Below are 25,502 nucleotides of genomic sequence, written 5' to 3'. Positions count from 1 at the left end.
ACGTGTACTGCGTTAGGCTAACCGAGACTTGTCATTTGCACTTATATATTGTTGCTCTTTTGTTAGTTTTGACTACTTTTATTGTCCTCATTTATAAGTCGCTTTGGATAAAAGCGTCTGTTAATTGACTAAATGTAAATGAATGTAGATCAGTGGGCAAGATGAGAATTTAGATAAGGTTTGTCCAAGAAGTTGCTATATTTGTCCCAAAAGTTTTGAAAAAAAAAAAAAAGTTTCAAAAGGGGGGAGGAAGTCGCTAAATCTAGCTACTAAGTTGCTAAATTGGAAACACTGGTGCCTGTCCACAATTTTATCCCATAGATCTTTTGACAATGCCTTGTCGCCCATAGTTGATTGTTTGCTTCAGTTGCACTACCAAGGACTGAAATACTCCAGGAAAGCTCTTTTCATACTGAGCTAATCAAAATGACCACAGCTGATCACAGTTGAAAGTCAAATGGCTATTTGTGTGCCACTGAGAACGTGATTAGCTACACCTGACTGAGTTTACAAGTCATTTTTATGAGGGGTGTGATCCTTTTTCCAACTGATTCCAAGTGATTCTGGTGCACATAAATCTTTTAGTTTTATCTCACTAAATAATATGTACATCAGGTTTTTATATTTAGTGAAGAAAACCGGAGTAATTCTTGCCAGTGCAAAACTCAAGGCACACCATTTAACATTGATATTCATATCTATAGCACAAATAATAAGGAATGAGTTATATTCTGAATTTTAATATTAAGTTAAAATTTAGCAGTTGTTTTTATCGACAACGACAAATGAGATAATAGGACAGCTAATTTTTTTTAAATAGCACAATACGCACAATGTAGCATCAAGTTTTATTTTTAAGGATACAAAAACATAACTCTCCAGTTAATTTTATACAGTGCTATGTTGACTTCATAAATCACTGGATAAAATGTATACACATTTTTTTTCCTGATATTTGGATTGCCTGCTCAAAATATTTAGGTTTAACTAGGCAAACAGCCAAGAGCCCTTTGAACAGAAGTTGTAACATACACACTGTAGGCCACTGCACTTCCCATTCAAACTGACTACATCAAATAAAATATCAGCGTAGAATGTGCACTGCTCACATCATGTAACAGTGCATTTTTGCAGGCTTAAAATATAATCACACCATTCTTTTATTTCCAGCCAATACTGTTAAATGATTCAGTCTTAGTGGCACACTTTGACTCAGTGTCAAAGGTATAATTCAGACTGCAGTACAAGTCAATCAAACTTCTATCACAGTGTTAACATGACTACAGCGTGACAATCACTCTTTGGTTTTTATTAATTGACGTTCTGCCCATTCTTGCCATCCGCCTGGATAATGCTGAACCCTACAAGAGCAGAGAGTAAATTAGACAACTAAAGCAAACAGAACATCAATATACAGTGCTATAGACTATTGATCTTAAACTGGTTTAAATGTGCAATTTCTTTTATTTCTTCTTCAGAAAAAAACATTTTCTATTATGCATTTCATAAAAGCATTTATCATACGCATACCATTGAAGAATGTGTTTATTGTTTTTGTTCTACCATTTTTGCAATTGAAATATAAGTGAATTGCATTTCAAAAATTAATATTTTCATAAAATATAGTTGGGAAAATGCAACATTTACTTTTGGCCTATGTCCCTCAATCAGGTTTGATTTTGGCTCATCATAGTAAAAAGTCTGGACAGCCCTGCATTAAAGTATCATTATATTCATATAACCTGCTTGTATCTTATAATTTAATGTTACTTAATACATTTTAATGTACAAGAGAAGTCGTCCTTTTCAAGAATGAAACTTTGTGTAAAGAGGCAAAGAAACAATCACTTGTTGTGTAATAAGCATAACTGCTCACTTGGTGTATCCTAAAGACACTGAAGTTTCCAGGGCTGTTTTGCTTCTTACACCCGCTAGGCAGGTGAACACTATATTTTGAGATTGTGATGGCATGTCTCCTCCATATTTCTCCTTGAATTCATCAGGCTTGAGCTGGAGAGCTGAGTTCACCTGGCCCACTGCAGAAGAAAGGGTACAGTATTATAATTTATATAATGTGACTTTAAATAAACAGTATAAGGATTAGGCCGTGCACTGACTTACATGGCACATTAATTGACCCCTGTATGTTCCCGTATTCCCTGAGTTCCCACGGCTCACGGACGTCTATAACTACACTGGATTCGGACAGCAGCAGTTTCTTCAGCTGCTCGTAGGACACATCTACTGAAGGCTGACTTGAAGAGCTAAAACTTCGTAATGAAGTACCATCATAACGAATGACACGGATGTCTGAAAGACAGATAAGACACATTTGACCAACAGAGGCCGTTCTTCTGCTACGCGTACAGTTGTCATGTGATATTTCACCTTTAAAAAGAAGTGTCACCTTTAGAACAATTTATACAAGATCAGTTTTTTAGTAACGTTACTTATTACAGTCCAAACTTTTCCAAATACTCGGAGACAGAAATCACATGTCAAATCGGTAAAGATAAATGGAAGATTCACAGTGATTTTTTTCAGAACTATCGATGTTAAGCACGGTATATTACATTTAACTGTTAAATAGGCCTATCAATGCAATATTTCAACGCTCACGCAAATGTGTCCAGCATGAAGTAGTTGCCAGTCGTCTTGTAACAGGAATGACACTTCTGCTCGCTAAAACGCGGACAATACTTCTCGTCAGCCGTGAAGAGACATTTAACGCCATGCTAGGATTTATGGTAATGAAAGCTGCACGATGACGATGCTCCTTATTTCTTGTTTTGTATTTAAATATGGACGAAAACAGGGTGGGACTGACTGTAAGTTACGTAGCTGGATTGCGCTACCCACTACTCTTGCACGCATGCGCACAACTTCAACTACGTATTAGCAGTGACGTAGGCTACTCTTCTTTTGCGCCCCAAACTCGTATGCAAAACCCTTCCCTCATAGTCATAATATGTGAATGTTCTGTTCGTCATGGGTTTTTTATGGTATGAATTTTCAGCATATATGTAGTGAGGATTTTTTTTTCATTTTTCGTTTTAATTAGATTTTTTCTGTTTTTCTCTTTTCCTATTTGTTACATTTCTGTTTAACAAAGTATTATACTGTATTTTGATATATTATTGTAATGTTTATGAATTATAATTTAACTGGCAATAAAAATGTAAACCCACACGTGCGATGTGGTTCCAACTAATCAACTAATTACAGTATTAATTAGTGGTACTTGCTAAGGAAAGCATTTATAGAAAATATAGGAGTGTAGTTTTATTTTAATTTCTATATGAATAATACAATTTATTAAATTACATTTATTAAAAATGCAAGTCAGTATGCAGATCGCAAATATGCCAAAAAAATAAGTAGAAAATGCATTTACAATATAATGTATAATGCATAATAAATATTTAGCAAAGTATAATTGATGAAGTTATGCAAGCAATAAAAATAGAGTGTGTAATAAAACATACAAGAGGGAAATGTTACGTTTAATATATTATATTTAACAATGATATTGCATGCTCAAAACAGCCCTTTTGTGTTTAAATTTATACAAAAATAACAGAAAATGTTTCGGGACGAACCGAACAGCTCTTTTGTAACTACAGTAGATATACAAACGAGTTTGGCCATACAAGGTTCCGTAGTGCGTCGTTGAGGATACGACCACGTGACACATGTGATGCTATTACTTGTGCTTTCTGTTCTTCTCCAAATGCCTCCTAATACGCTGACAAACTCTGTTAATTAAAATATAAACTGTGTCTCGGGATCACGCGATTCCGGATTGTCGAAGTGTTAGATCCGAACACCAAAATTACCGACAGAAATTCTTCCGTATTTATAAACTTGGAAGCATATGTAAGTTATCAGCTTCGCTCTTCCACCTGGCCACTTGACAATTGACATTTACTTGGTAGTGAGCCTGGAGAGGAGGGCACCATAAACAGGGTGAGTTGGATTTATTACTATAATCCAAAGATCTGTTGACGTTTATAGCAACTCTTTTTAAAACAACCTTGTGTTATATAAACAGATCTGACTTGCTACCAGGAAAGCAAAGGCCTTTAACCAGCCGGTACCTGCTCTCAGTACTTGTATCAGTTACCTGGGCAAGTCTCAGGTGTCTTGCTCTTGTTTGCTGTGCTACAGTGGTTGTGCTACTGCTAACAAATTCTCTTGTATGCCTTTATTACCCTCACTTACTGCTTCGTCAGTTATGGTTATGCCGTTGACAGGGGACTATCCTGTCTAAACTGTATTCAAATGCTGTCCTCTCAGTATACATGTAGTTCATAAAGCCTAGGACCCACTGAGATAACTGAGATGGAAAAAATACTTAGGTGTGTAAATAGATTATCTTAATTCCATAGTTTTAAACTGTATGTTCTACAGTTTAAAGTATAAATAAAAAAATTTTGAGGGGAAAGATCAGAATATGAAGTCGGTTTACATGTTGTGTGTCCTGATTTTTGCAGGTTGTAGACTTTTAGTTAGATTGGATTGTTTTAAAATAATTATTTTATTTTTTTTAGGCATTTTTTAGCTTTTTATTTACATTGGATTATCTTAATATGTTTTATTCTTATTTTTAGGCATTTTTAGCCTTTTATTTACATTTTAAAGCAGTTTTTAGCCTTTTGGGTAAACAATGGATTGTTTTAATATAATTATTTTAAATTGAAAGTCATTTTGCACCCACCTTGGACGTTTGCTGAGACCCTCTAGTGAGCCCTGGCATCCAGGCATATGTGTTGTTTGATAATAGAGTTTTAGGCTTTAAAAACACAATTTTAATTGTGCTGTGGGCTCTCATACTTAGTGAGTGACTTTTTTCCTAGATACAAATGCGGCTGAAAGACCCCTTCTCTTTAAAAACCGCAGACATGACCAAGCGGTCTAAGAAGCCTCGCGATGAGGACTCGTCTGACGAGGTTGGCGGTAAGAAAAGGTTTCAATGTAATTTTTCATGCCAGTACATTATTCATGGGCTGCTTGGTACTCATTGTAAAAATCACAGAGAAGCATCCAAAGCATTTATCAGGCATTAAGGATTTATCGTGCATGTAGTTTATTCCGATTCAGATTGTGGATTTACCAATGCTCCCATAGAATTGTAAACTCTATAGATACACTCTAGATGTATATTTTGGTGTCATCTAGGATTGACGTGCCAGCATGTGAGCAGAGCAGTGGACCTCAGCTCAGTGAAGAAGGCAGTGACAGGCAACCTGTGGTCGGTGTGCTCCGATTGCCTTAAAGAGAGGAACATGCTTGAGGGAGAAGCAGCAGGAGCACATGACATTCTCGTGTGCCTCAAGTGTGGGTTCCAGGTGAGATCTTCTCACCCTGCAGCACTAATATATTGTGTTACAATATAGGCAGTTTTGTCAGTGTGCAGTGACAGGCTGTTTGCGGCATATTCACATTTCACAAACGTATGAAACTTGGCTTCCATAACAGACAATTTATTATAGGATATTTGCACACAAAGCAAGAAAAACTGACAAGATATTTAAAACACTTTTAAGGCATTTTCATATGCTTAAATTCACACTGATTTGTCAAATATGTAAAAGTAAAAAAAAAAAATTTTTTTTGAAAGAAATCTCTTCTGCTTATCAAGCCTGCATTTATTAGATTAAAAAATAGTAAAAACAATAAAATTGTAAAATATTATTACAATTCAAAATAACTGTTTTCTATTTTAATATACGAGATAACATTTATAAATAACATCCTTCAAAAATCATTCTAATATGCTGATTTGGTGCTCAAGAAACATTTCTTACTATTATCAATGTTGAAATGAGTAATTGTTTTGTAGAAACTGAGATCCACATCAGGATTCTATGATGAATGGAAAGTTCAAAATAACAGCATTTATTTGAAATATGTCCTGGCTGAATAAAAATGGCAATTTATAAAAATAAAAAAAACCAACTAAACTTTTGAACTTTGTTTTAAAAAAGAGACGTTAAAAAATTTAGGCTGGGTATGCTAAAAAGGTCATATTATTCACTGACCATGCAGCATTTTCTAAAAGCAATTTGAGTGTCCCTACTTTTTTCTTTGCCTTTTACCCACAGTTGTTGTATGGGTCGTTTAAGCCATGACAGCACATTTAGGAGTATGGCAGAGGTTTGTTTGGCCTTGCGTTGACAGTGGAAAAAAAAAAAAGATTTGTTTGCAGTCAGTTGATTTTGACTGACTGCAGAACTGGAAAAAATGTTTTTCAAAGAATTATACAAAAACTTGTCCAAAACTGCTTTTTTTCCCCACAGAAAATAATATATGGAAACCTTGATATTGTGTCTCTCTGTTTCAGGGTTGTAACCAGGCGGAAACTCAGCATTCCACAAAACACCAGCAAGCTCATCACTCTGACTCTCACTGTATCACCGTCAGCCTCAGTACATGGAAGGCATGGTAGGAAACATCAACTGATGATGCTGTATTTTACAATTATTTGTCCTTATGCATTTTGTGAAAGATCACCATATACACAAAAGTTTGGAGTCTGAATGATCTTTTTAAAAAAAGAAATCAATACTTTTATTTAGCAAGTTTGCTTCAAATTGATAATAAAAGTGACAGTAAAGGCCATTTACATTATTACAACAATTTTTGTTTTATTTATTTATTCTTAAAATGTTGTTCTTTTGAGCTTTTTATTCACCAAAAATCATGGTTTCCACTAAATTATTAAGCAGCACAACTGTTTTCAACATTGATAATTATAATAAAAAAAAATGTTTCTTGAGCACCAAATCAGCATATTAAAATTATTTCTGAAGACTAGGAAAATGGCTCCTGAAAATTACGCTTTGCCATCACAGAAATAAATTGCATTTTAAAATCTGTTTAAATAGAAAACCGTTATTTTAAATCATAAAATATCTCACAACATTACGATTTTATTGTATTTTTGATGTTAATAAATGCCTTAGTGAGTATAAGAGACTGAAAGGGTAGTGTATTATCTTTTGACATAAAGGGCATAATAGATTGTATTTTGATGATTGTTTTACTCTTCTATGATAGGTGTTTTGAATGTAAGGAAGAGCTCTCCACTCACTGCAATAAGAAAGCCCTGGCTCAGACACTGGACTTCCTGCAGAAGCACTCCGCTAAGGCCACCTCAGGTATTTATTCCACAGGAAAACAAGCAGAAGTGTGACTTTATCTTTGATTATAGGAAAACACCTTGTTTTTTTCATCTGCTAATAGTAGTGACAGTCCTATATGCTGTTGTGGAGATTCGTCATTGATAAAGGCTGACTCTTCTTTAAAGATAAAACTAGAAAATTTCCTTGTTTACAGTGCTGTAGGGAGCTCAGATAAGAGCTGATTTCTTGTATGGCTCTTTTAGAAGCTCCTCATTGTTTCTCTGTACACAGCAATGCCATGTTGGCTCATCTGTCGGTTACTGGTCTTTAGTTTTCCAGATACAATGAGGGGACATACGTTTCATCACACAGTCTTTAGGCAACCTAAAAGCACTGTGATACTTCATAGACAAAAAAAAATCTGCTATTTTTTTCTTTAGTGTCCTCTCCTGTATTCACTGTATTCCTGTATCAGTTTTGTTTGTATAGCACTTTTTTTTACAATATATGAGTTATGTTTTTACAGTTGAAATAGATAACCTTGGGTCATTCTAAACCCTGGGTAAATGGAATCCTGAGTTATTTTGTCTCACTTTTCACACCACTCATACTTTATTTATAATCTGACATTTCACACAGTTCATTCATAAACGGTGCCAGCGACCATGATTGAATCCGTTCAGCGTGCAACCGCTTCAAATAACGACTTGTCTTTTTGTGCTTTCATATTAGTGAGAAGAATAATCTTGGAGGAGGAAAACTATCAAAGAGGAACATGCTATGTTTCAGTTACTGTTTGAAGCTCGTAAATGTAATGACAATTATTGCAAGAAAGATGTAAAACTGCTCAAGAAAGACAGTAAAATGACACCCTCATTTTAGCATTGATTGGTGTCTAATAAGTGATGTATGAAACTATTCACAAAGCTGCTGAGATAAACTTTTACTAAGGAATAGAGAGAAGTCTTAAGCTAAGAGAAAGAGTGGGGTTGACCTCGTTGCTATGGATGATGTCAGCATGCTTGCTAACTATGCACACAGTGATTGGCTGATAGTCTCTGTCAGAGATTTATTCATAGAAATATTTGTAGAGCACACTTATGTTGCCGTATTCAAATAAAGGTTTAAAAATAAAAAATGTTAATTGCCACATTCAAATAAAGATTTAAAAATGCAGGATAAATGTCACTAATTAAACAAGTATATGTTCAGCTTATTGTCAGCCTCTTACATGTATGCTTCTAAAAAAAAAAAGCATATAAATAGTCTTTTAATAACAGAGTAGAATAATAAGAACAGCTGTTACTTCTTGCCCAACTGGTTAATGAAAACAAATATAATCAAAAGAAAATTATTTGTTCCAAAACCAAATTATTCCAAAACCAAAGGTGATACCTTTTTAAAAGGTCTTTATCATCAAATGTTTCTAAAATGTTTACGTTCAGAGGCAGATTGCCGACAACAGCCATTTTAGGAATAGGAGTCCTTTTCACTACTCCTAACGTTTCACAGATTTAGGAGCTAGTTTTAGTGCTAAAACTCTTTGTAAAATACTCTAAATTTAGGACTGACACGCCCATTATTTTTAAGATTTTCTCCTAAATCGGCGAGTTATGAGCTACTTTTAGCCTTAAGATGTTTTGTGAATAAGGGCCCAGGTCTATGATCAAGTGGTCTTTTTTATTATTATTATCATTATTTATTCATTTTTATTTTTTTGATGAATCTGTCTTGTGGGTCATTTTTCACTCCAAAATCAGAAGAAAAAATAATATTCTTATGGAAGAAAATTAACCATTTTAACATTGTGACATTGTTCTAATGACATTGTGCTTTATTATCATAAAAATAATGGCACAATGTACACTACCGTTCAGATGTTTGGGCACAGGAAGTTTTTTTTTTTAAGGAAATTAATACTTTTGATCAGCAAGGATTAAATTGATCAAAATGGACAGTAAAGACATTCATAATGTTACGGAAGATTTCTGTTTCAAATAAATGCTGTTCTTTTGAACTCTGTTCATCAGAGAATCCTGGCAAAAATGTATCTTGGTTTCCACAAAAATATTAAGCAGCCACAACGGTTTTCAACATTAATAATAATAATAATAATAATAATATATGTTTCTTGAACAACAAAACAGCATTTTAGAATGATTTTTGAAGAATCATGGGACCCTGAAAACTGGAGTAGCAGCTGCTGAAAATTCAGATTTGAATTTTATTGTTTTACTGTATTTTTAATCAAATAAATACAAGGATACTTCTTTCAGAATCATTTTAAAAAATCTTATCGATCCCAAACTTTTGAACAGTTAAGACTTTTTTTTGTCCTGTTGTTGTTGTTGTTATATTTTTTATTTTGTTTTATGAATTGGAGTGAATTATGACCTCAGCATTTTCTTGCAAGTTTTTAGATAATTAGTCATGTAAGTCATTAATCTGGTAAAGACTATTTGAAATTATGAGGACCAGCACAATGGAGTATGATCATGTAGTTGTGAAGGGATTATTGTGAAGAAACCATCTTAATTACTTTCAGTCACAGCTGTCTGATGTTGTTTTATTTGAGTTTCAACTACATGCCATAAATGGACAGCTTGGATTCTCTGGTATGCTAGCTTATATACCTTCTCTGTTTGATTTTGACGGTAAATGCTGAAGCACAGTGTCTGTTAAAATTGTCATTTCCCTTTTCAACGATCAGCAAAAGTGTATAAAATTTCACATAGCCGTGAAATATGCTACCTCCTTGCACGATGCTTAACAGTCATTGAATTTGTTTTCGTCCCTGTCCATGCCCTGATGCTCTAGTGTAGCAAAGTCTAGCTCAGTTAAGCCCAGCCTAACTAGTCGACTGCCACTCCAGGGGCAGCCAGGCTCTTGCTGGAGAAGCTGCGCTCCAATTCCGTTACTGCCACATGGCTACGCTCATTAATGGCATTAGGCGCTTGAGTGGTGCTCCCCGGTCGGATTCCCTGAAGAACAGCTGCAGCTGTGTGGCGGATCCTAAGCTCTGCTCCTCCCCCTGATCTGCCACATCGCCCATGATTCCTTTTCTCTCACTCCGAGCTTCAGGGAGAGGGTCTCGTTTTCTTCAGGAGGGAAGCTTGTTTCAGATATAGAGCATCCTCAGCTGTTGAAAAGCAGTGGATGTTGTGAGAAGGACTTTTTGGTTATGAAATAGCTGTGTTGTCACATTTACTCCAAACATATGATTACTTCGCAACTATGCTTGGGAACAAACTTTTATTCTTTCTTGTTGTGGAAAACCAGTCCACTCCAGACGGAGTCAGACTCAATCATCTTTGCAGTATGGCCTTGAGCATAATCAAACATCTTGGTGTTCGCCAGATGATAATTGTATATAGTCTCTGTCCGATCAAGCCTGATAGACCCTCTGAACTAATAAACTCGAAGACATGGAAAAACCGTCGCCCACTTGGTGATTTTCTTCTGGTGGTGGTCCGTGGTATTTGGCCAGAGTTGGGCCACCTCCTGCACACATCCTTCTTACCCAGCTCTTTAAATTACCTGTTGCTATTCTTCCATGCTCATTGTTCCTGGCTTGCTGACTAAATGAGGGAGAAACGGGCGGCCATTGTGGCTGTGAAATGGACTGGCGCTGGCACAGAGGAGCTGGTGAAATTGCATTTCTGCAATATTTGAAGGCCAGGGTTTTTTTTTTTTCCTGACAGAACCTGTTGTTGTGTTCGCTTTTTCTCATAGACCCGTGGCACAAAAGAGCCCCAGCAAGAATTTTCCAGAATCCATAATAGTTTTCCACAACAACAGCAGGGAGAAGAAAGAAAATCTATTAACTGCGCTCTCTCACCAAAAAGGCCTTCAGCTCAAGTGCCAGAGTCTTGGTAGAAAGAGACTTGACCTCAGAGAGCCAGGCTTGCGCTTGAAACACAGCTGGGAAGGCTTTGTTTGAGCAAATTAAAATGTTTTTGCTTCAATAGGCATCAGAGGCTGGCACATGCAGCAGTTGAATCTTCATTTTCTCATATTGATTTTCAGTCTCATTTCATATTTCATGAGGTGAGGGTTCAAACTTATTTTGCTTTACATTGCTTGTTTTTATTCATTTAGTCTTTTTCTAAACACAGTTTTAAGCAATTTGCATGATAATCCTGAGTAAGTGGATAATATTAAAATAAGCATAGAATTGTACCTTGTACTCAAGGTCTCTTTTTAATCCATTATGTTTGCTGAGTGTATCTGTTGGTAAACCAGTCTAAAACAGCTCAGCACTTGGAAAGTAACATTTCGAAGTAGGGATGCACCTATGATTTTTTTTAAATGTATCTGTCATATTTAATTGTGCATGTTTGTTTTCCGTATTTTTACATTCAGATGACTTTTTCAGTGGTTTAATGCTTTTGTAAAGTAACTTACTGAATTCGATGTTGAGGGTTTTACAGTTAAGTCTTGTTGATTACTAAGGATGGTTAGCCTCGGGTGGAAGAATGCTCTTCTATTTAAGTCAATCTAGGGCCTATGTGAACACCACATTTATCTGCGAGTATGTGTGTGTGTGCATGAAAGGTTGGATGCCCTTGGCCTCAGATGGCAATGAAGCAAGGTTTTCATGCCCCATGGTCACAACAAATTAACAAATTAATAAGACATTTGGTGTTGCTCGGCCTTCATGACTGCTTGCGGTCTTCAGCCTGAGGAGAGCTGTCCTTCACTTTATTAGAAAAAAGGGAAGATTTTGAATAGTGTACATGTTCAGTGCATTCACTTCTATAAGTCTGTGCTTGACTCTTCTCAGAAAGTTGTCCACTGCAACCCTTATCTCCGTTCCGTGCTTGCACACAAACTGCACTGCAATCATTTTCCAAAACATAATTTGTGTGGAAATATTACGTTATATTTTAGTCTGTAAAGTGCCGTTAACAGAGGCCAGCGACACTGAAGATGAATGCAAAGAGGAGAAAATAGGCAGAGCAAGATCACTGTTCACGATGCGCGAAATATAGGTAGAAAATCCTAAATAATGAATTTTGTGAATGTGTTTCTGAGGGGAACTGACTCTCTTTAGAAAATGTTAGATGGTATTTTCTTTTATAAAAAGTTTATAGTTTGGATATAAACTCTGATGTGCAGTAGAGATTAAAAAAGAGTAGCCTAAATCACCTTTTGAAAGTAATTTGACATTTCAAATAAAGATTTATCGTTACGTTGTTACGCCAGTAGGTGGCGAAAAGGAGCTGTTAACCATGTATTTGTCTTTGAATCATTCATTCAAGAGATTCATTCAAAAACACTGATTCATCCAAATAATGAAAGGAGTAAATCTTGAGTGAGTCATTGAATCATTAATTCATAAATTACATGTGATTTTTGTTTATAAAATCACATGTAATTTATGAATTTAAAAAGAAATCTCAATTTATCCAGAATTGTGCAGCTCTATTTTGCACACAAACAGCTCTTAATCGAGTCCAGTTTTTATGTAGCCTGCTGATTTTTGTTCATGGTATTCAGTTGCAACTAAATGTTTTGCAAAAAGAGACACAGAATAAATGTGTGTGATTATCTAAATGTTTGAAAAAATTTTTTTTCTTTTTACCACATTAGAATCGAAAATGGGAATCGATAAGAATCAGAATCGATAAGCAGAATCGGAATCGGAATTGATAAAATTAAAACAATAGCCAACCTTAGTCAGAACATGCTGCTTCAGATTTTCAAATTATACAGTCTAATTTAAATCAAACATTGCACATGTTACAAGTGTGTAGAATCTTTTTTTTGGATCGATTCGTGATTACAATGCTGTGGTTGCCTCTCATTTCAAATGGCTATGAAAAATCAAGGTGCAACACTGAGTGAAGAATATGCAATGTTATTTTACATGTGATTATTCAATTTCTGTACCTGAACACCCCTACAAACATAAAAACCTAAAGCATCATTTCATTTGTATCTTTGTTCTATATATTCAGTGGTGTTATTGCTTGTAATTTGTTCATTTGTTCTTATTTACTGACTGTTCACTTGTCTTTAATAATGTTTGAACTTTATATGTATTAGGCTAGTAGTTTTTGCTGTGGTATCGAAATTGAAATCGAAAATCGTAAAATTGAATTTGTATCTAAATATTGGTGTCATTTAAGCTTATTTATTAGAATACAAGATAACATAGATCAAAAACAATGATAACAGCATTTATTTTATTTTTTTGTGGCAGGGCAAGTAAAAATTTGAACCACTGGCCTGACCAGGCAAGTAGAATAAATCCTTAGCGTTGAGCCCTGCACTTGGTTCAATGCCTTTATTCAAGCACCAATGAATAGTAGTGGTAGTCTTATGACCTTTGGAGTTATGTAGCCTATACAAAAAAAGTTATAAATAATTACTTCTGTCAGTGTGGTTTATCACCAAGTCTAAATAGTTCACCTGAATTGAAAATTTAGTTATTTACCCACCCTCTTGTCATTTCAAGCGTATTTCTTGCACTAAACATAAAAATATATTTAAGATATTTAGCAGAACGTCCAAGCTGCTTGGACGATATAAAGAGGCTTGTATTTTTATTTTTAATTTTTTTTGTGACTAATATTGGATGTTTAATTTGTCATGTTTACTTCGCCAATTTTTGCATTGAGATCTAACATCTAAATTTATTCTTTAAAACACTAATAATATTGAATATAATCTTAAGCAAATTCCCTTGTAGCATTTATCAGTGATTGAGTTTAGTTTTAGTGTTTTATTTTTCCATTTATTTAGACAGAATAGTACAGAATATTAGATTGGCCAGAATGCAGTGTTGTTATTGTTAAAGTGGATATTGGATGAAATTTTTACTTTTTTTTCTGTTTTTTTTTTGGGGCACCGAAATGGCTCGCTGTGAACAGAGCTGCTTTTGACAAGGTAAACAAACATTAGAAATATTGCCCTATTTACATTTAAGTACTAAAATGAATAAAACTAAACCTGAAATAAAGCTAAATAGAAATATTATTAGCACAAAACTATTACTGAATTACTAAAACTTAAGCTAAAATTAAAATGACAACCGGAATAATACAAATTTGAAACGCTAATAAATACTTTAATAGTATATGAATAATACTGCCAAAATGTTCAATGAATGTGAATGGTGGTGTGGCCCAACTGTGGTCACTGTTTGCTTTTATTGTATAGAAAAGAGCAGTTTAGACTTTCTGCTAAATATCTTTTTTGTGTGTATTTCACACAATAAATTCTTGCTTGTTTAGAACAACACAAGGGCTTATGGAAGATCTTCCTTTTAACACCTTTAACAGGAGACCACATCCCATTTGGCACTTGTTCGTTTTGTATAGAGCTGGGTGGGGAAGAGTGGATCGCTGATCGTTTAGGCTGCCCCGGGGACATGCTCTACAGTGTCATTCCTGCCCATATTCGGTGGCTGAGCAAGGAGAGCCAGGTGGTGGTGCCGAGTGCAGGACAGTCAAGCGTGGCCATAGTGCATGCTGACATTTGCCTTCGCTAACTGCTGCAGGGAGAGGAAAAATCTGTTTTTCCATATGCTTGTTCAGGGCACTGTCCTCCCCCCAGTCCCCTCTACGTATCTCCATCACTACCACGCTGGCAGATGGCTCTCTGAACATTGTTTACCTTGATCAGTGAGCCCAGATGCGATGTAACTCCATAGGCATTCCCACATCGCATGTTTATTCTCCTGGTCTATTCAAAAAATGGGGTCGACATAATGCAAAAAGTACCTTTTTTTGCCATCACTCTCACTCATTCTCCTATTTGTTCATTGTATGAGCTGAGTGTCCCCATTGTCCACACTTGTTTGCACCACAATGTTCCTGGACATATGGGCTCCCTCTCAAATGGCTGTATGGACACAGACACACTTCCAGATGTTTCCATGTAGTGCTCCAGATGCTTTTGGCCCCACTTAGGAATAGCAGCACTCTATTGTTTTGATGCCTGATTAACCCCTGTGAGAAAATCATAAGGGCACAGAAACTGCCCACTTCAGATTTTAATAGATTTTTTTCCTGAACAAGGCTTAATTCTGGGCCAGTTTGTACAATAAGTTTGTTTGGATCTGCATAACATTCAGGGCAGCTCCGGAGAGCATTATTGCACAAAGGAAAACCAATTTACTTCCTGAATTGGAGAACATGGGTTGACCTTGGGCTTTCCCTCAGATGTGGCAGTGTGACAATAGGCGGTCCTGTTGCGGCAATGTCAGTTCAACCTGAAAGATAACCCGAAACATCTTAGTTGCTTTCCTGATTAAAGATATTACTTTTTCCTCCCCACCATATGCCTTGGTCTTAATTGTTTGAATTTAAGAGATTATTTTGCAGCCATAGAGTCTGAAGAGAATCTATGTGTCCGTTTGTGTTTATGAAGACAACTGGTATTGTCCAGCAGAGATTCGTCAAAGGCTGACGTGCAGAAATATCCCCCATCTGCACAGGCATTCAACAGCCTGACATGTCTATAATTGTACATTTAAAAGGATAGTTCACCTTCAGTTGCTGGTCTATCTATCTAACTATCCCTGTAAAGCAGTGGTCACCAACATTTTTAGGCCCAAGTTCCCTGACCTCGGCCTTTATGAAAGACAAGATCTACCTATTGAAGACAGTTCCCTTCAGTGATACATTAATATAACCCCAGAAATGTAATGCATTTTTGTACTTATTTTACTGTTATTTTCGGGATCTACTGGGACAGTGATAAAGATCTACCAGTCAATCGCGATCGACGGGTTGGCGACCACTGCTTTAAAGTATCTTTTTTTTCGTAATGGTTTTGATTCTCTTGGGTATACAAGAATGTGAAGGGACAATCATATAAGTGCTTTGGTTTTGTGTAATTTGTCTAAAAGATGACCTCCAACGCGTCATATTCCATGTTGTTCACAGCTCGTCAATGTATGTTGTCATCTTTGTGGATCTTTCCAACAGGAGGTAGCCTTGAAGAATTAGGGAATTAATGCACACTAAGGCTTGTAACTAATTTTATCCACTTTTCTAAACAGAAATCATTCATGCATGAATAAACCAATTGGGACACAAGAATAAGGCATATTATTCCACTTGAGGGCAGAACAAGCTGTAGATACATACAAAACCTGCAGTCATCTATATGATATGAATTACTTCAGGTCATTTTGAAGCTGTTTAGGGCACTTTACATGAATACAGTACACTAGTGTCTTGTTACATTTTTTTAAACCATTGGAGGAATAAAGAAAATAAATAATTTATGGCAAAGACAATTTTATCAATAATTACAAAACAGCATTTGAACCCAAACTAGCTGAAACTTGTTGATTGACAGTTTACTTTTGTCTAAATTTTCAATCCTGTTACTTGCAATGCTAATACCAATTTTGGCATTTTGTTTATTAGTGCATGTTTTTTATTTTATAAATTTATAATTAATTTTGATGCTAATGGGAACATATGGCTGCTTATTTACTTAAAGGGATAGTTCACCCAAAAATGAAAAGTTGATGTTTATCTGCTTACCCCCAGGGCATCCAAGATGTAGGTGACTTTGTTTCTTCAGTAGAACACAAACGAAGATTTTTAACTCAAACCGATGCAGTCTGTCAGTCATATAATGGCAGTCAATGGGCTCCACGGCTTTGAGAGTAAAATAAAAACATACACAGACAAAACCAAATTAAACCCTGCGGCTCGTGACTATACATTGAGGCCTTAAGACACGATCGGTCTGTGCAAGAAACTGAACAGTATTTATATAATTTTTTACCTCTGATCCATGCAATGTCCAACTGTCCTGAGCGCGTTCACAACGTCCGGCGCATGACGCGTCAACGTGCTCTGGCATAGTAGACTTCACACCACTGTACAAGTAGATTCCCGCGGCCCATAGAAACAGTCACTAATGAGGCATCTACTTATATTTATCTATGTCTACTATGCCAGAGCACGTACAGCGTCACGCGCTGGATGTTGTGAACGCGCTCAGGACAGCTGGACATTGCGGTGGATCAGAGGTAAAAAAAAATGATATAAATACTGTTCAGTTTCTTGCACAGACCGATCGTTTCATGTCTTAAGACCTCAATGCATCGTTTTTTGACTCTCAAAGCCGTGGAGCCCATAGACTGCCATTATATGACTGACAGACTGCAACGGTTTGAGTTCAAAATCTTCGTATGTGTTCTACAGAAGAAACAAAGTCACCTACATCTTGGATGCCCTGGGGGTAAGCAGATAAACATAAAATTTTCATTTTTGGGTGAACTATCCCTTTAATACTCATTAAAAAAAGTTACATTTGTTTTCCTGCTCTTACTTATGCATAAATAGTACTGCTGAAGAGTGTAAATAGCAATATTTAGTAGCGGCAAGCAGCACCATGCTGACTTTCTCATTCTCAGTGCCTTGGGTGCTTGTAGTTGTTAATTAATGCTTAATTTGACAGAACACTTGTGCTCTCCTTCACAAATGGTGCCAGTGAGGATAAAAATAAAAAGAAGGGTCCAGAGCCATTCGTGGATTCAGTGTTTTTAAGGCTTGTCCAGTGTCCACCACCCAGTTTGACAACTGGTCCACCAATTAAAAATTTTAAAAGTCTAAATAAATAAAATAAAATCTCATATAACAAAAATTGCCAGTAAATTTCTGTTGTATGTAGTCTACAGTATTCATTGAGTTGCAGCTGTTTTTATTTCTTTTTCCAGTAGAACATGCAGATAGTTGGTTTTTGCATATAAAAGATAATGTCTCATGAAGGCTAAGTTAAGGGCTGTACTTTATAATATTTGTGAATAAAAACTGAGTAAAATATTCGTCCACCCTATTTCACCCAGGTCCATTCATTTGGACATTTCTGGCCTTGGCAATGGTGTGTTTACTCTCTTTAAGCTAGCAAATAAAAATAAAAATGTAAAGGGGTCATATGACGTTGCTAAAAAGAACATTATGTTGTGTATTTGGTGTATTGCGATGTGTTTATGCGGTTTAAGGTTCAAAAAACACATTATTTTCCACATAATGTACATTATTGTTGCTCACATAGTGAGGTAGATATGTGGGGGCGTGTTAGAACGAGCCGTTTTAGGTAGGCGTGGTGGACTCTTAACTTTTATAAAGAATATCTCTTTGGATTTGAGACTTTAGTCTTTGCAACTTTACAGATCTTCTTTATGCACCAAGAGCTTGTAACACTCCAAAGAGAAAGTAAAAATTTAAATCGCATCATATGACCCCTTTAAATGGGACATAGTTGTCGCATTTTCAAATAAATGCGATTATATTCTGAAAGTTCATTGTTTTATGGCTTTTTTTGACCATGTATTCCATATATCAGATTTGCATAACAAACTTGAGACTTATTTTGAATGACCAATTTAAATACACATTATAAAATATAAACTATATATTTATTGGATGATGAAAGACAGTACCCAGTACAGAACATAAAAATATAGAATAAATACTGAAGTTGATGTTCAGTGAATTTAAATACAATTTGCGACCTTCATTAAAGTATGTATAATAGTCAGTGTCACTTAAGTCTTTTTTTTTGGGATATTTCAAATGTTTTAGTCATTGTTGAATAAATGACTGCACAAAGAAGTAGTCGCTGTTAGAAATTATTGTTAAAATAAATCGCATCATTGTATCCGTATTGTTTAAAGCCACAGGCGCCATCATCCTCACTTCTGAGGGGCTGAGAGCTATTCACGGGACCGACTGCTCACTCTGAATTATCATGCAGGTTGCTTTCATGTCTCCTGAGTGTTTAAGGCAGTGCACCCGTCATTTCTCTGGAGTTTTGCTTTTTTGCACAGAAAAACTCTCTCTTTCTCTCTCTGCGGGCCTTGTGTTTAGCCGCCTAGGCCAAGAATCTCCCGCAGAGTAATGGCAGTAGCAGGGAGCAGCTGGGCTTGCTCCCTGCTCCCTAACCAGCGTAGTTTTATCCAGCTGTCATCTTTAGCCTCTCCCAGCTGCTACCCAGCATGTTAACCCATTTCTGCTGCAGAAAATCAGGTGCACTGTGGGACCAGGCCCAGTCCAGATCTTCACTTAACAGAAGATCTGTTTTCATTTCTCTAAATTAAAGTTTGTCAAGCTTTTTGTAATTGCGCTGAAACGTTTTTGAATGTAGATAACCTGCTTTACAAAAATTGATTAACTTATATTCTGTTCTGTGTTTTAGGGACAACCTCAAAATTTATCAGTCTCAGAGAGGAACCTGTGGACACTCAGAGAGGGAAAAGTCCAGTGAATAGCACACTTATCCCAGTCAAGGGCATCAACAACCTGGGTAACACCTGCTTCTTCAATGCTGTGATGCAGGTAAAGTCATGTCCAAGAGCTCACATCACTCACCTGACTTTTGGTTTGTGTTAGTTCTGTGTGTTTTGGTAGAACCCAGTTGGTTCATGATCTTGACTGTTACCACAAATCAATTCAAATACATTATGTGGAAGATTTTCTAAGACTGCCCCTTCACCCTTGTGGCCTTGAGAAAACACTTGACGCTTGCTTGTTTCAGAGGGACAAGCAGTCAGTATTGAAGGACACTTCAGATTCAGATTATTGTCAAACAGTTCACAAAAGAAAACGTAATCGAAAAGAAAATTTCCAATAATTACAAGTATACAGAAATATTATTGGTAACACTTTACAATAAGGTCCCGTTAGGTAACATTAGTTAATGCGTTAACTAATATTTGCTAACAAATAAGCAATAGATTTGTTACAGTATTTATTTTATTAATCTTTGTTAACATTAGTTAATAAAAATATAACTGTTAGGTCACGTTATCTCAGGTCCATTAAATTAAATTAACAAATCTAACCATACACACGCACACACACACACACACACACACACACACACACACACATATATATATATATATATTTATATTTATTAGGGGTGGAACGGTTCAACTTACTCATGGTTCGGTTTGTATCACGGTTTTAGAGTCACGTTTTCGGTATGGTTCGGTATGTGGTATGTTTAGGCATAAACTATACTGTCAAATAAAAATAAAGAAAATAAGAATAATCTATCTAACTACAAGCAACAGCACAAATAAATACAATAGAGTAATAATACAAATAAAATAAACTGATTTTCAGGTAGGTCTAACATTAGTTCAGGTACAAAAATTGAATAAAGTAATTAAATGTAAAACAGCATTGCATATTTGACTGTATAAATTAAAGATGAATCTTTATTAAAGTTACAAAAGCTATTCAATCAAGAGCAGTGAGTGATTTCTTTGTTGTTGCTGTTTGATTAATATTAAGAAAGTACTGTCACTTTAAGGGCTATGTCTGCTATAGGATACTTACCAAGACGGGCATTTTGACAATTTTTGTGTGAATTTGTCCATTTAAACACAATACTTCAGAGAAAGCTTAATATTTGCGCGCGTTCTGAGGCGCGGGTTTGTGCGCTTCGGATGAGCGCACCGCACACACAAATCTTCTCACTGTGCGCGCGAGCTCGCGTTCTCTGGCTCTTAAATGTTTAAACTGGCAAAGCTTAAACGAGTTTAGCTTAAACACAGATCGCTGTTGTTGTAATGTATTCGGAAGCCAGAATGCGCATCCATCAACAGAAACATACATTAGCCGAAACTCTCTCTTTTTATACAGGTTGGATTTTAAGGCATGGGGTATATATCCCATACAGTTTTCCATACATCGAATGGTTCCTTTGTGCATACAATTCTCCCTAGAGAGAAAGCCCCCCCACTCTCTAGTTTTGTTATGGTAAAGAAAGAAAGCCCCCACTTATGTTTTTCCAGAGGTTTCTCATCTGAGGTCTGTACATTCTGCCACGTAGGCCTGTTTTTACACACAGGCATATGGGATTATAATGGAAGAATAACTGGATATTTAAATGGTTATATTCATAATGATTACACTCGAACAATTCATATTTTAACCAATAAAAATCTACTACAAACCCTGTTTGTTTTACGTGTTATTTATAGCAAACCATATTACAGATGCGTGCCGAACTGTGTGTGGAGAACTATACGGTTCAATTTTTTTCCGTGAACCGTTCCACCCCTACATATATCGTGTTTCAAGTGTTTATTTTGTCATCATTTGCTATATCCGGCAAAGTAAACCAAAAGATTGAAGGATATATTTTCTGCAAGCTATTTTCAAGATGAATTTAGATGACTTTCCAAAAAAGGACACTTAGAATCTCCAAAAGGACACCAAAGAACCAAATGATATAAGGAGCCCATATAAGCACATATGAAAGAAAGAAAAAATCTGAATTTTATAGTATATATATAGTGTGTGCATGTTTGCTTTTTTTTTTTAAAGAAGTGTCTTATGCAAACTAAGGCTGCATTTATTTGATCAAAAATACAGTAAAAACAGTGATAATGTAAAATATTAATTACGATTTAAAATAATGTTTCTATTAAAATATTTTTTTATTAAATAAGTTATTCATGTTATCATTCTAATGTGGTAATTTGGTGCTCAAGAAACCATTTTTATTATCAATGATGAAAACACTTGTGCTGATTAATATTTTCGTGGAAACACATCTTTGAGAAAATATGAAAACAACTGAAAAACTGTAAAAGCTGTTTGTGTGTTTTGGTTTAGAATCTTTCCCAGACCCACATACTGAATGACCTGATTCAAGATGTCAAGGAAAAAGGACATAAGATGAAGATCTGCCCCCCTGCTGAGACTAACTTGGTACGTTCCAACTATCATGGACTGAACTAGTCCAGTCGCTGTCATAATCTCAAAATGCCTCACCGCACTGTATGTTAGATATGATATGAGTACTATGCTTTCTTACAGGGGCCACTAACAGTGACTTTGCCCAGTCCAGAACCCCTCACTTCAGCCATGTTCCTGTTCCTCCAAAGCATGAAGGAGCCTGGGAAAGGGCCTGTCTCCCCCAAGATCCTTTTCAACCAGCTCTGTCAGAAGTATGTCTACACTGCCGCCATTTGTAAATATACACTGTGAAAGTCTCTACAAGCTCTGTGGGTCAGCAAATCTAAACATGGCTAATTGTTCGTCAATGTACGCCAAGCGGTTTCAAGCCTCTGGGTTGATTTTTATGCCATGTACAGACTGAACGGTTCACTGGCTGTTGTTTAAATGTTGTTTGAATGTGCTGAATGGTTGGGTGGCTCAGACAGGAGCCTGCCAGGCAGTTGGGTGTCTCTCTGGTGCTTCTGTGATATTAACTCAAGGTACTGTGCCTTTATCAGACCTGTGGGTTTGCATGTGTGTACATGTGCGTTCTGCTCACCTGGCATCATCTCAGCCTTAAGCGCACCAATTCATTTTAGCATATACACATGCACAAACACATCAGCCATTATGAATGCATAAAACATGTACAATGCTTTGAAAAAGTAAGCACATCACATGAAAAGTAAACATTTATGAATACTTTTTTTGGTGTTTTGATAAAGACAAAATGACAAAGACAAACGTTTCGTCAAACGTATTTTACAGCCTAGGGTGAAGTCATGTACATTAACATCGATTTGGGACAAATATAATGTATTTTAATTTAAAACTGTGTGAATGGCGCTCTGCAGCGTGGCAGGATTTCTGTCGTCTGAATCAACGTATCCGTTTGCTTTCTCACGTCACATCTTTAAATCTGCAACTTCGCTGGCTAACAAATGCATTAATGTGACCAGATGATATAAATTAATGCAAATAGATGGTAACAATCATGACATTAAACATTTGCATCAGACTTGTGTGTGTTTTGGTCACATTGTTTTAACCATTTGAGGTGCTGCTAATGTTCAAGTCCTCTCAGCCTTGATAGCAAGATACTGCTGTCCTATCTCTGCTATTGCAGCATCTAGTCAACAAATGAATTACTTAGTAATGATATGAAAACATGCACTGCAGTTTAATGTGCACACACCGTTTAGTTGTCGATGTTTTAAATCCCCATCTGAAGTGTCCCACTCTGTGCAGCATGCAGTGTCACGTGTCAAAACAAACAGCACGTGGTGTCAGTGATTTCCACCTCTAGAGGTTACATTACTGTATAATGACTGTGGACCTTCTCAGCTTGGTCCAGCAACATACGCAACCCGGAAAAACTATCGGCATGGATTTTTGCCAGCAGTCCACTATCTGTGCCGATTAATCAGCAAAACTGATACATCATTCGACCTCTAATTAAAACACACTGAATCTCTCTGTCTCACATACACCTTTAATGTAATTTCCTCTCTAGGGTCAAGTGACGGCCTTCTGTGCTGCACGGCTTATGTCTGTGCGCTTGTGCAATCCAGCATGTCCTTGACAGGAAAGATCCTGTTTGTTTAATGCGTTTGTTGACTGGCAAAATACGGGCCACAGCTGTTGGTCTGATGGGGTACTTGAACTACTGCGCCATTTGCAATGTTGGACAATGTGGCAGAATGGCATCTTTTGAGACATCATGCTTTAAAGGACAGTGTTTTTGAATTTGGGATGAACACCAACCATAAAATGGGTGAAGAACAAGTAGCCTGTGTACGTGTTTGTGTGTTACACAGCTGAGTGCTATTGGCATGGTTGATCAAGGGCCAGGTCACGCTGCCAGCTGGACAGATCTGAGCAGCACCAGTGCCAGCAGTGGTCCAAAGAGCAGTCAGCAGCATTCCCTGCTCACCACACACACTGCTCCTGGTGTGAGTGAGAGTCCCAGCTTGTAAACACGCACACTAACCCTGAGCCCAGATGTCTGTATCTTCCACTTTCTTTAACTACATTTGATTTGTACTGTATTTAATTATGTCTCAAACCTTTTTGCATATTTCACATTGAGATGGAATGAAACTTATTTTGTGTCTGTTAGTGCAGAGATTCAAGCACACATGCACCAGTTCGAATTATAGCACTTTTAAGGATGTTCTGGTTGGCAATGTGAAATAATAGGCTTTAGTTACACTGGCTGCTATTTTGGTTCTCATATCTCAAACATTTTCTCCCTCCTTACTAATAATTTTATGGGGTTCAAAACTATTATGCTTTCTCAGGAGGTTGCTGCTTTTTGGATTTAAAAATACTTGACCCGTTTAGTTTTAGCTATGCTCTTTGCCAAAATAACTTGTTTTTTTGTTAGGTTTCTAGATCTACTGCAACAGAATTCTTGCTCTTTGCATTTAGTTCTTGTGTCTATATGGGAAGAATAATGTACAGTTAGACAGTTTTTATTACAAAATAAACCCTGGCTGACAGGTTGATGGCTGATGTAAAGATGGTAATCTGAAAGTGATTAGTGACCAGATTATTGGCTGCATACCAAATAATTCAACCAGCAGGCAGGCAAACTTTAAAGGGGGCTTCAAGATGACTTAAAAATGATAAACAAAATTAAAAAAACAAGCATTAAAATGAGCACAAAAAACTAAAATTTTAAACCACACCATCAACAACTTTTTTTTTTCTTTTCTTTGAATAACCAAGGTTCCCACGTCTTGGAAAACCTTGATATACTGTATGAAGTGTGATTTCTAAATGTAATGTAAAATAATAATTCTTATTATGACATATTCAGCATACACATTTTTATAAGGAATATAAATTTTTCTAGTTATGCCATTTTATTATGTAGAAAATGCAAGTAAAATCTAATTTTTCCCCTTACCGACATCTGGAAAGGTCATTTTGGTTAAAAATAGTGCATGGGCACCTTGAAGAACATTCAGCTCTTAAAAATTCAATAATTCTTAAATGTATCTTAATGTTTATTAGTTACTTATATAGACACTACTAGTTTCTGTAATCTAAAAAAAATAGTTTGAAAACAAAACAGCAGTCATTACAGCAGCCTACGTGAAGAAGCGTTCAAATTTTTTTGTGGACAGTTTGGGACTTTGAAGTCAAAAAGATTGAGAACCACTCAAATAGCCTAATAGTTATTTTGGGGTAATTCTGCTGATATTTCAGGTGATAAATGAATTGCTTAGTTGCCTAAATCTGTGCTTAGCTCTGAGATTTATGTGTGTCTCTCAGAACTGTTTGTTGTGTATTTTTTTTATGCTCAGCGTAAGATGCGCGTGTATGGCAGTGTTTTATATTCGTCTGATGTAGTATGCTTGTGTGTGCCTGTCTGCATTGCAGCATTGTGCTGGCACTGTCTGGCGTCTGGTACTAACTCATCCGCTGTTAATTGTGTTAGTGGTTACAGCTGTCCATCTGTGGCAGGGCCATATTAAGCGCACCGCTACAGGCTCCTTCAGCCTTCTCTTCCAGTGGAATGAGCTTCCAGAACATTCTCGGTCTCTCTCTCCCACCTCTCCCACTGGAGCCCATCTCACCCGTCAGCTTCTCCAGAACACATTCACTCCGTTCCGTTCCTGCCCTTCTGCAGCTCATGCTGTGCTGTTAAATATAATTAACTGTGTGT

The 25,502-nt window shown here is 36.4% G+C and overlaps 2 protein-coding genes across 3 annotated transcripts in view; one reads left to right on the top strand and one right to left on the bottom strand.

The window, feature by feature from the left end:
- Nucleotides 1-841: 841 nt before the first annotated feature.
- LOC107711730 (thiosulfate sulfurtransferase/rhodanese-like domain-containing protein 3) lies at nt 842-2,921 on the bottom strand. 2 transcript variants are annotated; one of them, XM_016516763.1, is made up of 4 exons: nt 2,614-2,921; nt 2,122-2,310; nt 1,877-2,036; nt 842-1,361 (listed from the first exon to the last, which is right to left on the bottom strand). In XM_016516763.1, the coding sequence occupies exons 1-4, from the start codon at nt 2,732-2,734 to the stop codon at nt 1,295-1,297; spliced, it is 537 nt and encodes a 178-aa protein (XP_016372249.1). In that variant the 5' UTR covers nt 2,735-2,921; the 3' UTR covers nt 842-1,294. The 2 variants fall into 2 exon arrangements, with proteins under 2 accessions (XP_016372249.1, XP_016372250.1); XM_016516764.1 differs by having other exon boundaries at nt 2,620-2,921.
- A 753-nt stretch (nt 2,922-3,674) lies between these two features.
- Nucleotides 3,675-25,502, top strand: part of LOC107711747 (ubiquitin carboxyl-terminal hydrolase 45-like) — a 49,085-nt gene continuing 27,257 nt past the window's right edge. The window contains exons 1-8 of the mRNA XM_016516796.1: nt 3,675-3,966; nt 4,857-4,956; nt 5,179-5,348; nt 6,344-6,444; nt 7,060-7,160; nt 19,293-19,432; nt 21,725-21,820; nt 21,929-22,059. Of these exons, the coding sequence (XP_016372282.1) occupies nt 4,863-4,956; nt 5,179-5,348; nt 6,344-6,444; nt 7,060-7,160; nt 19,293-19,432; nt 21,725-21,820; nt 21,929-22,059 (833 nt within the window). The 5' untranslated portion in view covers nt 3,675-3,966; nt 4,857-4,862. The remainder of the gene's footprint in view (nt 3,967-4,856; nt 4,957-5,178; nt 5,349-6,343; nt 6,445-7,059; nt 7,161-19,292; nt 19,433-21,724; nt 21,821-21,928; nt 22,060-25,502) is intronic.

Source organism: Sinocyclocheilus rhinocerous, unplaced genomic scaffold, assembly GCF_001515625.1.
Source record: "Sinocyclocheilus rhinocerous isolate Xijiao unplaced genomic scaffold, SAMN03320098_v1.1 scaffold1199, whole genome shotgun sequence".
Lineage (NCBI taxonomy): Eukaryota > Metazoa > Chordata > Actinopteri > Cypriniformes > Cyprinidae > Sinocyclocheilus > Sinocyclocheilus rhinocerous.
Note: the sequence above shows the minus strand (reverse complement) of the source record. Positions and strands in the feature narration are given on the sequence as shown.

Excerpts from the sequence above, each read along its gene's own strand:
- LOC107711730 (XM_016516763.1), bottom strand. The coding sequence starts at position 2,734 with ATGGCGTTAAATGTCTCTTCACGGCTGACGAGAAGTATTGTCCGCGTT. Across the intron at positions 2,311-2,613 it reads CTGGACACATTTGCGTGAGC|ACATCCGTGTCATTCGTTAT; the intron begins GTTGAAATATTG and ends TCTGTCTTTCAG. Across the intron at positions 2,037-2,121 it reads GGGGTCAATTAATGTGCCAT|TGGGCCAGGTGAACTCAGCT; the intron begins GTAAGTCAGTGC and ends TTTCTTCTGCAG.